This window comes from Bos indicus x Bos taurus, chromosome 5 (genome assembly GCF_003369695.1).
Source record: "Bos indicus x Bos taurus breed Angus x Brahman F1 hybrid chromosome 5, Bos_hybrid_MaternalHap_v2.0, whole genome shotgun sequence".
Classification (NCBI taxonomy): Eukaryota; Metazoa; Chordata; class Mammalia; order Artiodactyla; family Bovidae; genus Bos; species Bos indicus x Bos taurus.
This window is the reverse complement of record NC_040080.1, coordinates 7,910,233-7,929,016: the sequence shown is the minus strand read 5'-3', so window position 1 is coordinate 7,929,016 and position 18,784 is coordinate 7,910,233. Positions and strand designations below refer to the sequence as shown.

The 18,784-nt window shown below is 41.0% G+C and overlaps 1 protein-coding gene across 3 annotated transcripts in view; it reads left to right on the top strand.

The window, feature by feature from the left end:
• Window positions 1-18,784, top strand: part of XPNPEP3 (X-prolyl aminopeptidase 3) — a 43,910-nt gene that overhangs the window by 20,522 nt on the left and 4,604 nt on the right. For 2 of the 3 annotated variants that reach the window (XM_027540697.1, XM_027540699.1), the window contains 5 exons: window positions 6,766-6,828; window positions 9,533-9,646; window positions 14,600-14,685; window positions 15,834-16,014; window positions 17,085-17,205. In XM_027540697.1, the coding sequence (XP_027396498.1) occupies window positions 6,766-6,828; window positions 9,533-9,646; window positions 14,600-14,685; window positions 15,834-16,014; window positions 17,085-17,205 (565 nt within the window). The remainder of the gene's footprint in view (window positions 1-6,765; window positions 6,829-9,532; window positions 9,647-14,599; window positions 14,686-15,833; window positions 16,015-17,084; window positions 17,206-18,784) is intronic. The other variant, XM_027540698.1, reaches the window with a different exon arrangement.

Sequence of the window (18,784 nt, the reverse complement as noted above, 5' to 3'; positions counted from 1 at the left end):
AAATCAGATATCCTTCTTGTATCTTTTTATCCACGATCTTAGTTGTTTCTCTTTGGAACAACATAAGTTAATTCATTTTATTTCCTTTCCTTATCATAATTACAGTAATAGTGGCCACAGAGCTTATTAATGTAGATTCATGAGACCTAAAATGACCATGCTTATGAATTATCGGTTTATTACAGGAGAAAGGCACAGTTTACCAACAGCATTAATGTGAGAATAGCTAACACAGCCAATGGCTGTCTCACAGCCGTGTCCAGAGAAGCTGAGTGCAGGCTCCTGCTGTCCTTCCCCAGTAAGGACCGGGCAGGGTGCATTTTCTGTGGGGCTCAGGAACCACAAATGCATGCGTAGAACACCTCGGAACCAGGAAGCCCCAGGAATCTCAGCTAGGGATTTTTGGATTTTAGTTTCATTGGCATATTCCTGCTCTGTAACAGCTCTCACAGAGACCAAGTATAAACCTTTGATCTCATCAACATAGAGTAGATGACATTCTACCATCATATTGTGGTACCTCTTTTAAACCATCATCACAATTGATGACTGTATAATGTTCATTTAGATTATTATTAATCAGTGTTTTTCAAGTTCAACCTGTTAAATATTCCCACAGGTTGCTTCCCAACATAGCTCCTCTATAATAGATCCATCCTATGACGTGAGAATCAGAAACAAACCCAAAAAACTAGCTTCATATAGTCAAACACAGAGTTCTCATCTCTTGTCCATTTTGAGAACGTATGTCGCTCTGGGAAGTGTGTTTGTTACGTTGGCTATTGTGTAGCTCTGTTTTAGGCTCTTCAAAAGAGAAAGATTTCATCAGAGCCCTCCACCCCAAGGAGCTTCTGAGTCAAGGCTAAGAGAAATAGTATTGTCTTGCTTTAAGCATCTCTTGAGGCACAAAATTACGTTAAATTTTCCCTTTTATGTCACCCATTGATTGCTCCCTTGAAACTGTTTTCCATAGTGGCTTCACCATTTGACATTTCTGCTAGCAGTATACAAGGGTTCCAGTTTCTCTGCATCCTCACCAACACTTGTGTTTTGGTTTGGGGGTTTTGTTCTGTTCGTTTGCTTTGATGATAGCCACCCTAATGGATGTGAAATGGTGTCTTGGGCTTCCTTGTTGGTCCAGTGGTTAAGAATTGTCCTTGCGGAAAAAAAAGAATCTGCCTTGCAATGCAGGGGACGTCGGTTCAATCAGTCCCTGGTCCAGGAAGATCCCACATGCCCCGGGGCAACTAAGCCAATGAACCATAACTACTGAGCCCATGCACCGCAACTGCAGAAACCTGGGCACCCTAGAGCCAGTGCTCCGCGACAAGAGAAGCCACTGCGATGAGTAGCCCTCGCACCACAACGAGATAGTAGCCCCACTCGCTGTAACTAGAGGAAGTCCACACGCAGCAAAGACTAGAGCAGCCGAAAATAAATAAATAACTTTCACACACACACACACAAAAGAAATGGTATCTCATTTTGGTTTTGATTAGCATTTTCCTAATCACTCATTGAGCATCTTTCTATGTGCTTATTGGACCTTTATATATCATCTTTGGAGACGTCCATTCAGCTCTTTTGCCTATTTTCTAATAGAACTATTTATCTTTTTGTTTTTTAGTTGCAGAGTTCTTTACATAGTATTCTGCGTACTAAACCTTACTAGATAAGGGTCTCTGATTTTTTTTTTTTTGTCCTCCATCAGACAGTTTGCTATACTTGAATTATCTTAGTTGTAGCATGTCTCAGAAGCCTCACTGGTTCATTAACAGTGGCGCACGTTGCTTTGGTTAGAGCTCCACCTGCTGCCCAAAGTGAGTGAGACTCGTCTGAAGAAGAGTGAGCTTTCTCAAACCAAAGCCATACCTGCCGTCAGTTTGCGATTCCTTTCCAATCCATTATGCTAGCTGCTAAGGTTCAGATTCTATCTTTTTCAGATTCCACTGATTTAAAAGCCAGTACTACTTCAAACCAGCAGCGGTTTGGCAGTCACCCAAGCTCAAGAGTTTTATTTTCACCCCTCTCATCAGAATCATCCTTTTTCTTTCAAAATAATTCCTTAACTGTGTATTTTAAGAATAATCCAGGTATGCTGGAACAATTGGGTGTCCACATGCGCAATAAAGATGTGGGACCCATACCTCACACCATATACAAAAATTAACTCAAAATAGATCAAACACCTAACCTCAAGAGCTACAAGTATATAAAGCTCCTAGAAGAAAATACAGGGCTGAATCTTTATGAATTTGAATTTATTAGATATGACACCAAAATAAGCAACAAAAGAAAAATAAATAAATTGGATTTGATCAAAGTTGAAAATAGTTGTGTTTCAAAGGGCATTTTTTAAGAGTAAAAAGGTGACCTCCAGAATGGGAGAAAATGTTTGCAAGTCATATATCTGATAAAGATGGAGTATTCAGAATATGTAAAGAATTCTTGCAACTCAAAAACAAAAGAAATTCCATGATAGTCCAGAGGTTAGGACTCCACACTGTCACTGCTGAGGGTGATGGTGCAATCCCTGGTCGGGGAACTAAGATCCTGCAAGCCTCTTGGCACGGCCACCAGAAAAAAAAGGACAGCCCAATTATAAAGTGAGTGAAGCTTGAGTAGACATCTCTCCAAAGATATAAAAATGACCTAAGCTCATGAAAAAATGCTTTAAATATCATTAGCCACTTGGGAAATGCAAATCAAAATCGGATACCACTTCACACCTAATAATATACCTTATTTAAAAATAAATAACAAATGTCGGGCTTCCCTGGTGGCTCAGTGGTAAAGAATCTACCAGCCAGTGCAGGGGACATGGGTTCAGTCCCTGGCCAGGGAAGATCCTACAAGCCTCGGGGCAGCTAAGCCTGAGCACCACACTGCTGGGCCTGTGCTCTAGAGCTTGGGCAGTAAGAGAAACCAGCACCATGAGAAGCCCGTGCACCACAACGAGAGAGCAGCCCCCACTGACCGCGACTAGAGGAAAATCTCCTGGAGAAGGAAATGGCAACCCATTCCGGTATTCTTGCCAGGAAAATCCCATGGACGGAGGAACCTGGTAGGCTACAGTCCATGGGGTCACAAAGAGTTGGGCACGACTGAGCGACATGTACTTCCTTACTTGTACATTACCAGGAGAAGTGTTCAGTCACTGTGGAAAATACTTGGGGGTTCCTGAAAAAAATTAAGCAATTATTATATGACCTGACAGTTCTTCTCTTAGGTATATACCCAAAAGAATTAAAAACAGGTGCTCAAACAATGGTGGTGCTGGCTTAGTCACTAAGTAGTGTCCAGTTCTTGTGACCCTGTGGACTGTAGCCTGCCAGACTCCTCTGTCTGTGGGATTCTCCGGGTAAGAATACTGGAGTGGGTTGTCATCTCCTTCTCCAGAGGGTCTTCCTGACCCAGGGATTGAACCCAGATCTCTTGCATTTCAGAAAGAATCTTTACCGACTGAGCTATGAGCGAAGTTGAGTCACTATTGACCATAGCCAAAAGGTGCGAACAACTCTTATAACCATCCATTGATGAATGGATAAGCAAAATGTAGTATATACATCTATACATACAGTGGAATACTGGTCAGCCGTAAAAAGGAATAACATACTGATACATTCCACAACGTTGATGAACCTTGAAGCCATTATCCTAAGTGAAGCAGACCAGACACAAAAGGCCACACATTATGTAGTTCCGTTTATGTGAAATAGCCAGAATATGTAAATCCATAGAAACCAAAAGCAGATTGATGCTTGCCAGGGGCTAGGGTGACAGGGATATGGGGAAAGTAACTGCTTATTGGGTAGGGCGTTTCTTTTGTGGTGGTGAAAATGTTTTTAAACTAGACAGAGGTGGAGGCTGCCTAGCATTGTCAATAGACTAAATGCCACTGAAGTGTTCACTTTTTTTTTTTTTTTTTGGCCACGAGGCACAGCTTGTGGGCTGTTAGTCCGCCAACCAGGAACCAAACCTATGCCCCCTGTGGTGGAAGCACAGAGAATTCCCCGAATTGTTCATTGGTTAATTTTATGCAATATGGATTTCATATTGGGTTTAAAAAAAAAGTGAATGAATTTAGATGCCAGATGTACTAACAAATGGCAGGTAAACGGATCAGTTGTTAAAGACAGTGGTGGTGCTTCCAAGTCTTGAGTTACTAAAGGAGAAGGGTACACTATAAGGGTACAGTGGGTCAAGAAGCAGCAGAACTAGACTTGCAACAGTGGACTGTTCAGAGTTGGGAAAGGAGTACGTCAAGGCTATATATTGTCACCCGGCTTATTTAACTTACATGCAGGGTACATCATGCAAAATACTGGACTGGATGAAGCTTGAGCTAAAATCACAATTGCGAGGGGAAATAACCTCAAATATGCAAATGATACCACCCTAATGGCAGGAAGTGAAGAGGAACTAAAGAGCCTCTTGATGAGGGTGAAAGAAGAGTGAAAAAGCTGGCTTGAAACCCAGCATTCAAAAACTAAGACCATAGTATCTGGTCCCATTACTTCATGGCAAACAGAAGCGGGGGGAAGTGGAAGCAGTGACAGATTTTATTTTCCTGGGCTCCAAAATCACTGCAGATGGCGACTGCAGCCATGAAATATAAAAGACGTTTGCTCCTTGGAAGGAATGCTATGACAAACCTAGACAGAGTATTAAAAAGCAGAGACATTACTTTGCCAACACATACGGATATGAGAATTGGACCATGAAGAAGGCTGAGCACCGAAGAATTGATGCTTTCGGATTGTGGTGCTGAGAAGACTCTTGAGTCCCTTAGACTGCAGGGAGATCAAACCAGTCAAAATTTTCAGTTGATTCAGGAAATCAGCCCTGAATATTCATTGGAAGGATTGATGCTGAAGCTGAAGTTCCAGTACTTTGGCGACCTGATGTAAAGAGCCAATTCATTAGAAAAGCCTCTGATGCTGGGAAAGATTGAAGGCAGAAGAAGGGGGCAGCAGAGGATGAGATGGTTAGATAGCATCACCAACTCAACAGACATGAATTTGAGCAAACTCAGGGAGATTAGTGAAGGACAAGAGAGCCTGGCACACAGCAGTCCATGGGGTCGCAAAGAGTCAGATACGACTTAACCACTGAACAACAACAATAACCCATCAGCCAGGTCCAGAGTACAGGCTCCTGTTGTCCTCCTCAGTCAGGACTGGGGAAGATGCATTTTCTCCGAGGCTCTGGAACCACAGATACACACATAGAACACCTCAGAACCATGCAGCCCCAGGAATCTCAGCTAGGAATCCTAGGGTTTTGATTGTGTTGGTATATTCCTGCTATGAAGCAGCAAAGCCCTTCAGAGGTCCCAGGGAATCCAAGAACAAACCGTTAATTTCACTGTTATCAATACTGATAAGCTGATAACAGACTGCTTGGGAACTCCTCTCAGCACTATTAACCAACATGTTTCAGACCTTGACCATGGTCAGTGCTAGGCAATGTTGTCCTAAAATTTAGAAGTATTGAAAGAAAGTAGAAGTGTCAGTCACTCAGTTATGTCCAGCTCTGCGACCCCATGGACTGTAGTCTGTCAGGCTCCTCTGTCCATGGGATTCTCCAGGCAAGAATACTGGAGTAGGTTGCCATTCCCTTCTCCAGGGGATCTTCCCAACCCAGGGATCGAATCTGGGTCTCCCACATCGCAGGTGGGTTCTTTACTGTCTGAGCCACAGGGAAGCCGTCTTAGAAGTATTAAGTCTGGTAATTCCTTTATAATCTACCAATTTAGTAATGACAACAGAGAATTTGCCCTTATTTTTCTTAATAAACAACTTCTAGCTACCAGTGATTATATTCCTTCAGGATTCCCAACATTCTAATCTAGACTGTTTCTATAAGACTTTTGATATTTGGGCAAAATAGTTTTCCTTAAGAATAGTTCCACTAAGAAAAGGGTAAAAAAAAAAAAAGAATCTTACAGAAAAACCTGAACAAACTATTTGGCCAACCCAGGAATTCTCTGTGATAGCCACACTATACATGTGTATGTTTTCTGTCTTTGTAAACATCCATGTCTGTAATTCCTCACTGGACCTCGTTTCAAAAAGGATTTTGATTAGCTTACATGGATACATAAAATATAAGAGAGCATAAAATCATGGTAGAGTTGAATAAAAGCAAGATTTGAGGGGAATGGAGCTAAAACAAAATGAAAACAAAGGCACATTGTGTAAGATGTTACAGAAAAATCTGAATGAACTTATTAGCCAATCCAGTAATTAAATTACTTATATTGTAGGCTGGTGGTTCTCAACCGGGGGCAGTTTTGTGTTCCCTAGGGGACATTTGGCAACATCTAATTATCACAGTTAGGGAATGCTACTGTCATCCTACATGGAACAGGATAGCCCCCAAATAAAGAATAACCTGGCCCAAAATGTTGATAGTGCCAAGGTTGGAGATGAGTCCATCCATAATTGCATATATTCTAAGGCTGTGGAAGCATTTGAAAGATAAATGACAAATGTGTTTCCCTGCCGCTTATTCTAGCATACAGTGTATATTCTAACTGGGAAGGTTGAATGCCCTTCCACTAAGTCTGTCATCAGCCAACTATTCCAGAAAGCAATATTTTTCCCTTTGGAAAATATTATCGTGCTCACAAAGCCGTAACTTCAGGTCAACAAAGTTGGGGAGAACTGTGTTTTTCATTTGAGCTCCAGTATTTTGAATGTTTGGATAAGCAACGTAGTTAAAATGGGACTATGTTCTTTTCTTCCTTCATTCTCTTTGCAGGCTTTTATAGAGACCATGTTTGCCAGTAAAGCCCCTGTGGAAGAAGGCTTTCTGTATGCTAAGGTGAGCTTCAAATGCCTGGCGAAGTTTTGTCAGAGGCAAATGTACTTTCTTGATTTGCATATGGCATCCAGTTGGCTTTCATGGACATGACTAGGGTATCCATGAAGAGGATTTGTGCCGGGGTCCAGCCCCGGCTGATCCAGGGTATTCGAAGGGGAGACGGCTTAGGCGACTATTTAAATATTCATCAAAGATATAAAGAGTAATAGAATGAGGATAGCTCAGTAGGAAAATTCAGTGGAGAAAAGAGGCTGAGTAGCTTGGTTTACGCGGGAGACCAATAAAACTTCAAGACAAGAAGCTTGCACCACTTACGTAGGCCACAGGCGTCCTTCCATTCTCCCGAAGGAGAGGAGACACTGAGGCCTCCCCGGTCGGATCTTAGAAGCCCAGGCATAGTTAGTAAGCATGGCGGGTTCCGCGCTCCAGATGGAGACTCAGCCAGAGTGAGAGAGAGAGAGACATGGGGAGACCAGTCTTTCGAGGAACTGATCCCAGTTCTTTATTTTCCATGGTCTACTTTTATACACTGAGATGTTATACAAAAGTCACGTGGGGACAAGCAGTCCTGACTTTTATTAAAGTCAGGTGCTTCACACAAATGTATACAGAGGTCTTAGGGGTGTTACATCATCTTCTGGCCAGGGGGGCCTGCTGACAATTTACGACCCTCTCCTTGTGACAGTGGTCAGTCAACCAGAACACTTTTTTCTCCAAGGGTGATTATTCTTAAAACAGACGCCACCCAAATAAAGTTACATTCCTGTAGGGTGAGGGTGTAGTGGGTTTTAGTTAAGGAAAGAATTTACTTAGCCTAAGGTCTAACGTGATTAATATCAAAGGTTAATACTTATTTCTTCTATATATTCATTAACGTGTGTAAGGGCAGGGGATGTGGAGACTTAGCAACAAACATTGGCTCAACAAATGAAAAACCCTTCACCAATACAATTTCTAATCAGCCCGTTATACTAATAGTTTTCTAACTTTTCTAAGGAACCTGTTTTTAGAAGGTTTAAAGCATCTCATGCCTCTCACGGTTGGGAAGCTGTGAGCAATCACATGTGGCCGGACAAGCCCGTCAGGCAGGCTAGAGAACCTTCAGAGGAGTTTGTAGGTTGAAACACTCCTATCATGCCCAGGAATTATTATTAACTGGAGCTCTAAGTTAACTCCTTCTCCGAAAGAGGTGGTGGGAGACAGCCCCCCGTAAAGTCAGAGGTGTAGGGGAGAGCACAAAGTAGTAAAGTAGGCAGGCTCTGGGGGTAGATGCTCAAGGATTTCCAGGGAGACTCCTGAGGCTTGATCCCGCCTTTACGTATGTTGAGCCTCCTTCCTCATGACCTTTGCCATGGGTGGAGTACCTCACGCTGGCCCCCAACAGATTTGGTTCTTAAATGTCACTGGTAATTTATTAGATGAATCTAAAATATGTAGTGCTACCCTGGTAGCTCAGACGGTAAAGAATCCGCCTGCAATGTAGGAGACCCCGGTTCAATTCCTGGGTCAGGAAGATCTGCTGGAGAAGAGGTAGGCTACCCACTCCAGTATTCTTGGGCTTCCCTGGTGGCTCAGCTGGTAAAGAATCTGCCTGCAATGTGGGAGACCTGGGTTTGATCCCTGGGTTGGGAAGGTCCCCTGGAGAAGGGAACGGCTACCCACTCCAGTATTCTGGCCTGGAGAATTCCATGAACTATTCCATGAGGTCACAAAGAGTCGAACACAACTGAGCTACTTTTACTTTCTTTCACAATTAAATGGAGAAAATTGAAAAGAACAGATAAAGAAGGAAGGACTTTCACAAGAGGGAGTTAATAAGAATCATAGTGTTTAGGTAAATGTAAAAGCAGAGAATTTGAGGTGGTTCTATGGATAGTAGCAGATACGAACCAGCCTCCAGCTTCATCCTAGGACATAGCAAAATTAGAATTTACCATTTACCTAGTATCCTTTTTCCGGAGAAGGCAATGGCACCCCGCTCCAGTACTCTTGCCTGGAAAATCCCATGGACGGAGGAGCCTGGTAGGCTGCAGTCCATGGGGTCGCTAAGAGTTGGACACGACTGAGCGACTTCACTTTCACTTTTCACTTTCATGCATTGGAGAAGGAAATGGCAACCCACTCCAGTGTTCTTGCCTGGAGAATCCCAGGGACAGAGGAGCCTGGTGGGCTGCCATCTGTGGGGTCGCACAGAGTCGGACACGACTGAAAAGCGACTTAGCAGCAGCAGCAGCATCCTTTTTCAAATTTCCAGAGCATGTAGGTTGGTAGCTATTTGGAAGGTTGAAATTGGTAATTTAGAGCTGTTGTTAAAAATGCAAGCTATATTCCAGTGTTTACCTAAATAAGAAAGAAAAAGTAACATGTAAAGTATCTAGACTATATCTCTGTACTCAGCCTGATCATAAGTTTTCTGTGCTCTCTTCAGGACTTAACTCTTTGAAAATCATAGGAAAGTTAGAGCACTTGGAAGAAAAGAACAGATGTAGTAATAGAGTTGAATGACAGTATTGGGGTGAGAATAAAAGAAATGGACTGAAATTATATCATAAAACTTTGGTTAAAAAATGTGATGAATCGTTTTCCGGTATTGACTTACGTACTTGGATGGAGGTGTGGGCTGTTAAGAGAGACTAGGCTAGGGCAGCCTTAAGGAAATCCTTTCTTCCATCCTGTATTGTCATACTTTGCTGCTGTTTTTCAGTTTGAGTTTGAATGCCGGGCCCGTGGTGCAGACATCTTAGCTTACCCACCTGTGGTTGCTGGAGGTAACCGGTCAAACACTTTGCACTATGTAAAGAACAATCAGCTCATCAAGGTACGTAGATGCCCTTCAGGCTACCACCCCTGGGTTCAGGTGCCTTAGTAGGAAACAGCTGTAGCCTCACAGCCCCCTAGCCTTCAGCTTTCACAAGTTAACTGCCGTTTATAAAAACCTTTGTTTATAAAATGCTTTTACAGACATGCTATCCTTTGATCCTCACATTAGCACTGTGAGATAGGAGCAGTTATTAACATGCCTGTTTAACAGAAGAGGAAAAGACACTTGCGGTAACTCATTAATGCCGAGCCAACTGTTCTAGTCTAAATCCTTTGCTCATTTCATGTGGTTAAACTTCTTCACTGAAGTCTTGTGCCAACAACAGGCCAAGCTTATTTTGGGAGCAGGCAGATTTTACCAATAGCCTATTAGCTATGAGGGAACTTATATTTTATGGTTTTTCTTCCCAAGTGATTTATAAGTAAAGAGTCTTGTATTCCTTTATTAAGTCTACTTTTAATTATCTACTTAAATTTACAGTAAATTCAAAAAAATGAATATGGCAAACATGTAAATTATACATTTTTTTTCTAATGAATACCTGTGAACCAATGACTCAAGAACATTGCCAGTATGTTCAATCTGCTTACATACCCTCAAGCTCTGCCATCCCACAGCCTCCTTCCCAAAGGTCACTAAGCAGTATCCTAAATTCCTGTTTGTCATTCTCTTGGGTTTTTTAAAAAAATAGTTGTATCATATAGACATGATTCCCCAAACAATTAGTTCTGCCTCTTTATGAACTATATGAAAATTACATACTGCTATATGTAGTTTTGGGAGCTTAACTTTTCTTTTTACTCAAGCAGGATAAAATAATTTTTTTCCCCGTGTATTTGTATCTGTTCACACTCCTACCAGCATATATGTATAATTAATTCTGTTGACCATATTCTCTCTATCTCTTGCTATTATCAAACTTCTTAATTTCTATCATTTTCGTTGGGATAAGACAGTGTGGTCTCATTGTGGTCTTAATTTCCATTGCCTCTATTACCAATGAAGTTAAGCATCTTCTCTTGTGGCACAAGTTATCAAGGTTGCTAAGGAACTTCACCTGATAGTGGAGGTGCTGAGTCATAGGGTGTGCATCCCAGGGACAGGGGAGCCTGGTGGGCTGCCGTCTATGGGGTCGCACAGAGTCAGACACGACTGAAGTGACTTAGCAGCAGCAGCAGCAGGGTATGCATATTTGCAACTTTGGTAGATAATGCCTAGGACATCCCTGGTGGTCCAGTGGTTTAAACTCTGCGTTTCCATTGCAAGGGGCTCATGTTTGATCCCTGATTGAGAAAGTTCTGCATGCCACTCAGTGAGACCAAAAAAAAAAAAAGAAACTGCCAGACATTCCCAAAGTGATTTTATCAATTTATATTTCCATTCTTCCTGAAACAGTGTTGTAGATTATATTTTTCTAGCATTTTGACCAAGTTTTTAAAATTATTCATAGAATTATCTTACGTTTTAATCTTTTGTGTTTGGAATTATTTACACTTTTACGTTCTTTTTCTTTTCCTTTTGTTTTTTGTTTTCCTTTATGTACCTTTTTACAGTCTTGAACTATTTTTGCCTTCTCTTTTTTTCTAATAAATCTTAATAGACAGTTTATTTAAAAGTAAATATACATATCCCTATGAACCAGCTATTTCTTTTGTAGGTACTTTTCCAAGAAAAATTAAAACATATACCCCCAAAATGCCCTGTACAAGAATGTTGATAGCCAGTTTGTAACTAGGATGTTAGATGAGGATGTTGCCATGTGGTATATCCTTAAGAAAAAGGAGCAAACCACAGCACTACCAAGAGCACAAATGACCTCCAAAGAAAAAAATTGCAAACTATATGATTCTATTCATATGTTCATATGGAGTTCTGGAATAAGCAAAACTCATCTGTGGTGCTAGAAATCAGATCAGTGGTTGCTTCTGATGGGGCGTTGCCTGGGTCAGAGCATGAGCATATAGTTACCTGGGTATATAGATTTGACAAAACTTAGGTCTGTACACTTAAGATCTGTGCAAAGAAATCTCAGCAGAGGCTTGTGGGTTTTTATTAGTCTGTTAAAGTCAACTTCACATATCATTAATGCTATTTTGTCTTTGCTTATTATCTTACCACACTGTGTCCTGGCCTTCGTTAATTTTACTCTTCTGCTCTTTATGTTCATTCTCTTGTTCTTTTTCTAGCTTCTTAAATTAGGTGCTAAACTCTTTTTTTTTAACTGTGACATGTGACTTATAGGATCTTAGTCCCCCAGGCATCAAACCTGGGCATTGAAAGCACCTGGTCCTAACCGCGGGACCACCAGGGAATTCCCTAAATTCGTTAATTTTCATCCTTTTTTCTTTTCTAATTATGATTATTTAAGAATTAATATTTCACTTTCATTACATTCCATGTATTTTCTTAAAGTTGTCATATTTATCATATGTTATAAACAATAAATGTACTGTTTAAAATAATAATAAAATGAACAACCATGTATCCACCATCAAGGATAAGAAGAACACTGCTTGAACCTTAGAAGTTTCTAGGCAATCACATGCACATCTCCCTTTCTGTCTCCTATCATCCAAACTCTTATTTTAACCATTTTTTGGTTTTTCTTCATAGTTTTACCACCAGGGTACCTGTTCCTAAACAATATAGTATTCATTCTTGAAAAACTAGAGAATAAGCACAAATCTAGCTTTATAAGGCGAGAAGACATATTGCTGTTATTAGAGCAAGTAAGAAATAAGGGGAAATGGTCGAAAACCTATAGGTCATAGTCTAGCTTTGGTTATCTAAAAGTTTTCAATTCAAGTTAGTGGGCGAGGTTATCAACAAGCCATGAGAAACGCCCGGTGTTGGAAGGGCTCTGCTGTTGACTGGCTAGTAGGAGCCTGGCACAGTTGTGGTCAGAGAGACCGCAGGCTGCGCGTAGTTCTGCCTCAGGGCTTACCACAGCGGCATGCAGCTGTCAGGAATAGGTCACGGCAGAGGCTTGAAACAAACCTACCTGCGTGTTCATCTTCCCTTCTTACCTCTTAGCCGGCCTTTCTGGGGTCACCTTCCTTCCACCTCAGCATCCTTTAGATGAAGGTATATAGCCGATAAACTTGTTCCACTTTCGTTTAGCCAGAGCAGCTTTATTTCATTCTCATTCTTGAAAAATGGCTATGCTGAGAAAACCATCCTAGATTGACAGTTATTTTTAGTCATCAGTTTTAATATATTTTTACTCTCTTTTCTGACTTTCAGTGTTGCTGATCTTAGAAAAGAAAATAATTATTATTTTACTTTGGGAAATTTCTTTTTGCTACATTAAGATTTCTTTTTCTTTGGTATTTCTCAGTTTTATTGTATTTCTAAGTACAAATTTATTTTTACATGTCTCATTATGATACCTTCTGGTTCCTGAATCTGTAGATTTGTGTCTTTATCAGTTCTAGGAAATGCTCAGACATTTCTTTAGATATCATCTCTTCTATGTCTCTCTCCTCACTCCTTCAAGGACTTCAGTTAGATATGTTAATAGGTTAAACCTCTTTTCTGTTTTCAGTAAGCTAACTTTTCTTTCATGTTTACATTGGCTTTGTCTCTGTCATATTCTAGGGGTTTTTGGTAGGTCTGTCTTCTAGGAAACTACATTTTTTCATTTGTCTAACCTACGCCTTCAGCCATCCACATAGTATTTTATTTCAAAAGTAATTTTTATCTCCATTCCTTTCAAATCCACATGGTTATTTTTTAGTTGTCGTTTGTTGCTTGTTAACCTTTGTGATTCCATTCTGTATCTCTTTATAAACATTTCATGACAGCAATCCTGTCATGAATTCCAGATAATTCCATTACCTGGAATTCTGGAAGATCTGAATTTGGTATTTGTTGGTCCTGCTGAGTCTCACTGACCGTGACCTACTGCCTCACGTGCTTGACCGTGACAGCATCTGGTTGTGAGCTCATGTTTGCTTGTTGTTATTTTGGGGAAATTGTGCGGTCCCAAATTTGGGGGCTATTTCCTCTAAATATTATTTGCATATGCCTTTGTCAGAAGTGAAGTGGGTCCTGATGCCCCAGGGCCTGTTACCCCTGTGAATGTCCTGGGTTACTGAAGGAATCTCCTGCTCATCTTGCCCACTCTGCAGACACTTTCTTTCCTATATACTGTAATACTTACCTTATATACTGTAATACTCACTCCCAGCGCTAGTTTCAGTTCTGGGCTATCTTTATTCAAGGAAAAAAGTCTTTAAGACATCTTACATGATGTAATGTCAGCATTTCATAGAATATATTTTTATCCAGAACTGAGTTGTTTTCTAAAATTTATTCTGTATTTTGCCAGAAATAAAAACCACATTCATTCTTCTTATCATTATTATATATGTATTTATCTGACCATTATTCTACTGTGTGCCAAGTTCTGTGCTTATTTAGATATGAATGAGATATGGCCTGTCTTCAAAGGCATAAAGAGAAAATTGCAGTATAACGTGACAAGTGGTAAAACAGAGATTTACGCAAAATATTTTTTTTTCTTTTTTTTGCTCCCACCATATGTTTTGATGGAGAGCAAAAGAGGGAGTAACATTCTAAAGTTAAATGGGTAAGTTATATGTGAATAAAGGCCTTGGATACCAACTTACATAGGTTTTTTTTTTTTTAACTAATAGTGACAGAGGTAACATTTATGATTTGCTAATATTCGCATCTAGTAATTCAAACCCAAGCACTATGATTCCAGAGCCAACACACTTAACCACTCAGTAGTGCCGTCTTTCTTGAGCCAACGTGAATTCATATGAAACACTTAGATGGTGTTTCTTGTGAGAAGGAACCAGAGATTAGTCTCCTTTAAATTGGAACTTTTTTTTTTCTTAATGAAAGGCATAAAGAGTTTAAGTTAGAAGATACAACTGACAGTCATAAAGTCACCTTTGTTTACCTGTCTTATTCTTGCTCCAGGATGGGGAGATGGTGCTGCTGGATGGAGGCTGTGAGTCTTCCTGCTACGTGAGTGACATCACTCGTACCTGGCCCGTCAATGGCAGGTAGGGCTGCTACAGATCCCACCGCTTCTTAGGAATATGAGTTAGAAAATGGGTATGTTTGGAATAAAGGACTAAAGAAATATACAGGGTCCCTCCAGCTCAGGTTAACTGCCTTTACAAAGCCCCTGATTCTTTTCTGAGACTGCTTTATTCATCATATCATAGGACGAGGCACGTAAAGACACCTAGTTAACATGTGCACACACTTTAAAAAAAATAAATTTAAAGTTTTTACTTTCTGATTGCAAAAATAATATTTAGGTTTTGGTAGAATAGTTTGGGTAGGTTAACCCTCCACAGATAATAATTATAGAATCTGGACAAAATATTAAAAATAGCATTTAGAACTTCTCTGGTGGTACAGTGGATAAGAATCCACCTGCCAGTGCAGGGCACACAGGTTTGAGCTCTGGTCCGGGAAGATTCCACATGCTATGGAGCAGCTAAAGCTGTGCACCACAGCTAGTGAGCCTGCGTGCTGCAATTACTGAAGCCCGTGCGCCTGGCGCCTGCACTCCACAAGAAGAGAAGCCACTGCAATGAGAAGCCTGCACACCACAACAAGGTAGCCGCCACTCTACAACTAGAGAAAGCCAGCCTGCAGCAACAAAGACCCGGTGCAACCAAAAACAAAAAAGAAAAATAAAAACAAGTATTTGAAGACACCAGAGAGCTTTCTAAAAGCTGGCAGAAACTGCAGCTGTAAGTCTGTCCTTGAAAGAAGAGCTGTAATGGGTAAGATGTAAGTGGTTAGAGTTTTCCTCCATTACTGCTAAAAAAATGATTCTTCTAAAGACACGCAGAAACTAGTAAGTTACTAGTAGCCAAAGTATTGACTAGTTTATCCCATGACATCTACTTTGCCTGTAAGAAGTAGATCTTTAGACTGTTTTTTTATTTGGTTGATTGGTTGGCTGACTGGTTGGTATTGTTTGTATTTGTGTTTTTTTAATGGTTAAAAAAAATGGGAAGGATCAAGGTTAAGCCTGATCTGGCCCTCTAACTGCATTCATGGCTGGGTGCATCTTCTTACTTCACCATGTCTATCTGCTGACCGTTTAGAGAGTTTTTCTAATCAAACTTAGAAGAAAACATCCTGCAATATCAGGCAGTTCCAAATTCTCGTTCTTGGATTTCCCTGTCGCCAGGTTCACGGCACCTCAGGCAGAGCTGTATGAAGCTGTTCTCGAAGTCCAGAGAGATTGTCTGACCCTCTGTTGCCCTGGAACCAGCTTGGAGAACGTCTACAGCATGATGCTGACGTTGATAAGCCAGAAGCTAAAGGAGCTGGGGATCACGAGGAACATTAAGGAGAAGAATCCCTTCAAGGTATTTCACTTCCTTCAATCCCAGTTCTTAAGAACACCTGACATGCTGCTTGGGCTTTATCCTATGTAAAGCTAATTCGATTTAGAAATGGGAGTTTGTGATTCTGCTGTAAGAGGGACTTTTTTGAACATAGATTAAAACAAAAGGCACAGTACTTCTTTCTCCCAGAAGATGGCAGCACATGCAGTTCATTGTATACTGTGTGACTAGCTCAATCTTCAGAAAACATAAAATGAAGTCCGGTGTAGACAAGGTGGGAAAGGACATAAAAGGGAGGAGAGGTTAACTCTTTAATTCTTTTTTAATGATTTTGAAAAAGTGGGGGTCAAAGGGTGAAGGTGTGTGTGGCTTCAGTAACATTGTTGAGACTTTTAACAGTATTCTCACTTGCCATGTCTTTAGTGAACTTCATCTGCATCCAAAGTATGATGGTGTTGAAGAAAACTTTAAAGACTCAGTTTTAAATTAAGATGCCAGGTGGTCAAGCCAGACAGACCAGTAAGGTATCTCTTATCTCCAAGTTAGACTGCCAGGGCTTCTTTTATCAGTAAGGAAGAAGCTGTAATTCCTCCTGTTCATGCCAACAAATCTTTAATTAACGGACAGAAGTACCCAGGTTGGTAAATGCCTCATAATTACTATGTTGTATGACATTTCCTACCTACCCCACAAGCTGCTGTGAGATACTTAGGGTCTCCAGAGAAGGCTCCCTGAGAGGGATGTGTGCATGCTGGAAAAAGAACTGTTCTAACATAATTATCTCCCTCCCCCCCAGAAAAGAAATTTTCACTTGCCATTGTCATTGCTGGGGCGACCCCAGTTAGCATGTGTGTAGTATGAAATGGTAGGAACAGAAATGTGGATTAGTTATTAATAGAATGCCATTGGCAGAATTACACACAAGAGGTAGCAGTTTTCAGTCTCTTAAGCATTAGCCCAGGGATAGATGACACAGGCAGCAGAGCTAAGGGCAGGGGACAGTATTGACACGTATCTCGTGGATTTACACAGGCCCAACTTTTCCCTTAAGGGTCATTGCTCTGATAACACTGTGATCATATCATTTCCAGGCTGCTCGAAAATACTGCCCACATCATGTTGGCCATTACCTGGGGATGGACGTCCACGACACTCCAGACATGCCCCGCTCCCTCCCTCTCCAGCCCGGGATGGTAATCACCGTGGAGCCAGGTAAGGGGAGGTGCCAACAGCCTCCCATCCCCTGGGACACATAATCCTAGTGTTAGATAGAAGGGTAAACACTTTCTTCTTATGTGAACCAATGTAATTAAATTAGAAGAAACAGGAAAATGAATCTCTCCAGTATAGAAGGGAACTTTATTTTAGATCCTCCTTGAGCTTTTTTATTTAACATCACACAATTTGTTTGACTTCTCCAATAAACAACAGATGGGGAATACTTCCTATCAGTAGATATTAAGAAATAAATCTTTATTTTAACCCTGCCTTTGCCAGGACCAGTTTGTACTAGTCTTCCTTTTGTGGTGGGCTGCTGATGCTTGTGGACCCGTGGCACTTTCCTCCAGAGATTCTCAGATTCCTCACGTTCATAGTTGCAGCTCCTCTGCAAACTGCATGGAACTGCCTGCATTGTTCCACTCTTCAGTATCCAGACCCTTTCTCCTGGGCTTCAGAGAGAGCGGGCAGTCTGATGGTTCCCCAGCTTGAATGATGGTAGGCGTGGGGCAGGAGAGAAGTAGTGGCCATGGTGGAGTGTGAAGATGGAGACTACAAGTTACTTTTAAACACAGATGCTGTTTCTGTCATGAAAGCAGATCTCAGTCTTAAATTTCAAGTGTTTTCACATCTAAATTATGTAAGTTATAGCTGGGACACGTCTTTTAAGCTCCACTTTGAGCCCAGGCGTATGTTGGTATCTGTGGCCTTGTTTACCATTTAGTCCAATCAAGTTGGCACTTCCTTAGACTTTGACTACACTTTCCTTTGCTGATCCTTTTCTTATCACAGAACAGCATCTGTGAGTATAGAACAGGAAATTTACAGTTTCTTAAAATGAAAAGACCTGGTATCTGTCTGATTTTATGATTAGAAAGGGAAACTTGGCCTTAGAATTTTTCAGATGTTCATTAAACTCTTCCTTTTTCCTTCTTTATATCATGTGTATCAGTTACATTTATGACTTATTTCAGTATTTCTGCAGCTTCTGGTTGTTGAGACTAATAATCTCTAATAAGTGCTTTTTAAATACATGATAAAATTCTGTATGTCCTTATTTTTGCAAAGTGCCCTTCTTCCAAGGGACTGTTAAGCAAAGAAAGAATGCATTTATGTAATCCACTAGTTCCCAGCATATATTGACATAGTCATAAAGTAACTTTAGTGGCCTGTTTGAGCCATTAGCACATGACAGAATCATGATCAACATTATTGTAGTTGAAGAGATCTTGTAGACTAATAACAAAAAATAACTACAATAATAGTTCTAGTAATGTTCAGTTCAGTTCAGTCGCTCAGTCGTGTCCGACTCTTTGTGACCCCATGAATCGCAGCACGCCAGGCCTCCCTGTCCATCACCAACTCCCGAAGTTCACTCAGACTCACGTCCATCGAGTCAGTGATGCCATCCAGCCATCTCATCCTCTGTCGTCCCCTTCTCCTCCTGCCCCCAATCCCTTCCAGCATCAGTCTTTTCCAGTGAGTCAACTCTTCGCATGAGGTGGCCAAAATACTGGAGTTTTAGCTTCAGCATCATTCCTTCCAAAGAAATCCCAGGGCTGATCTCCTTCAG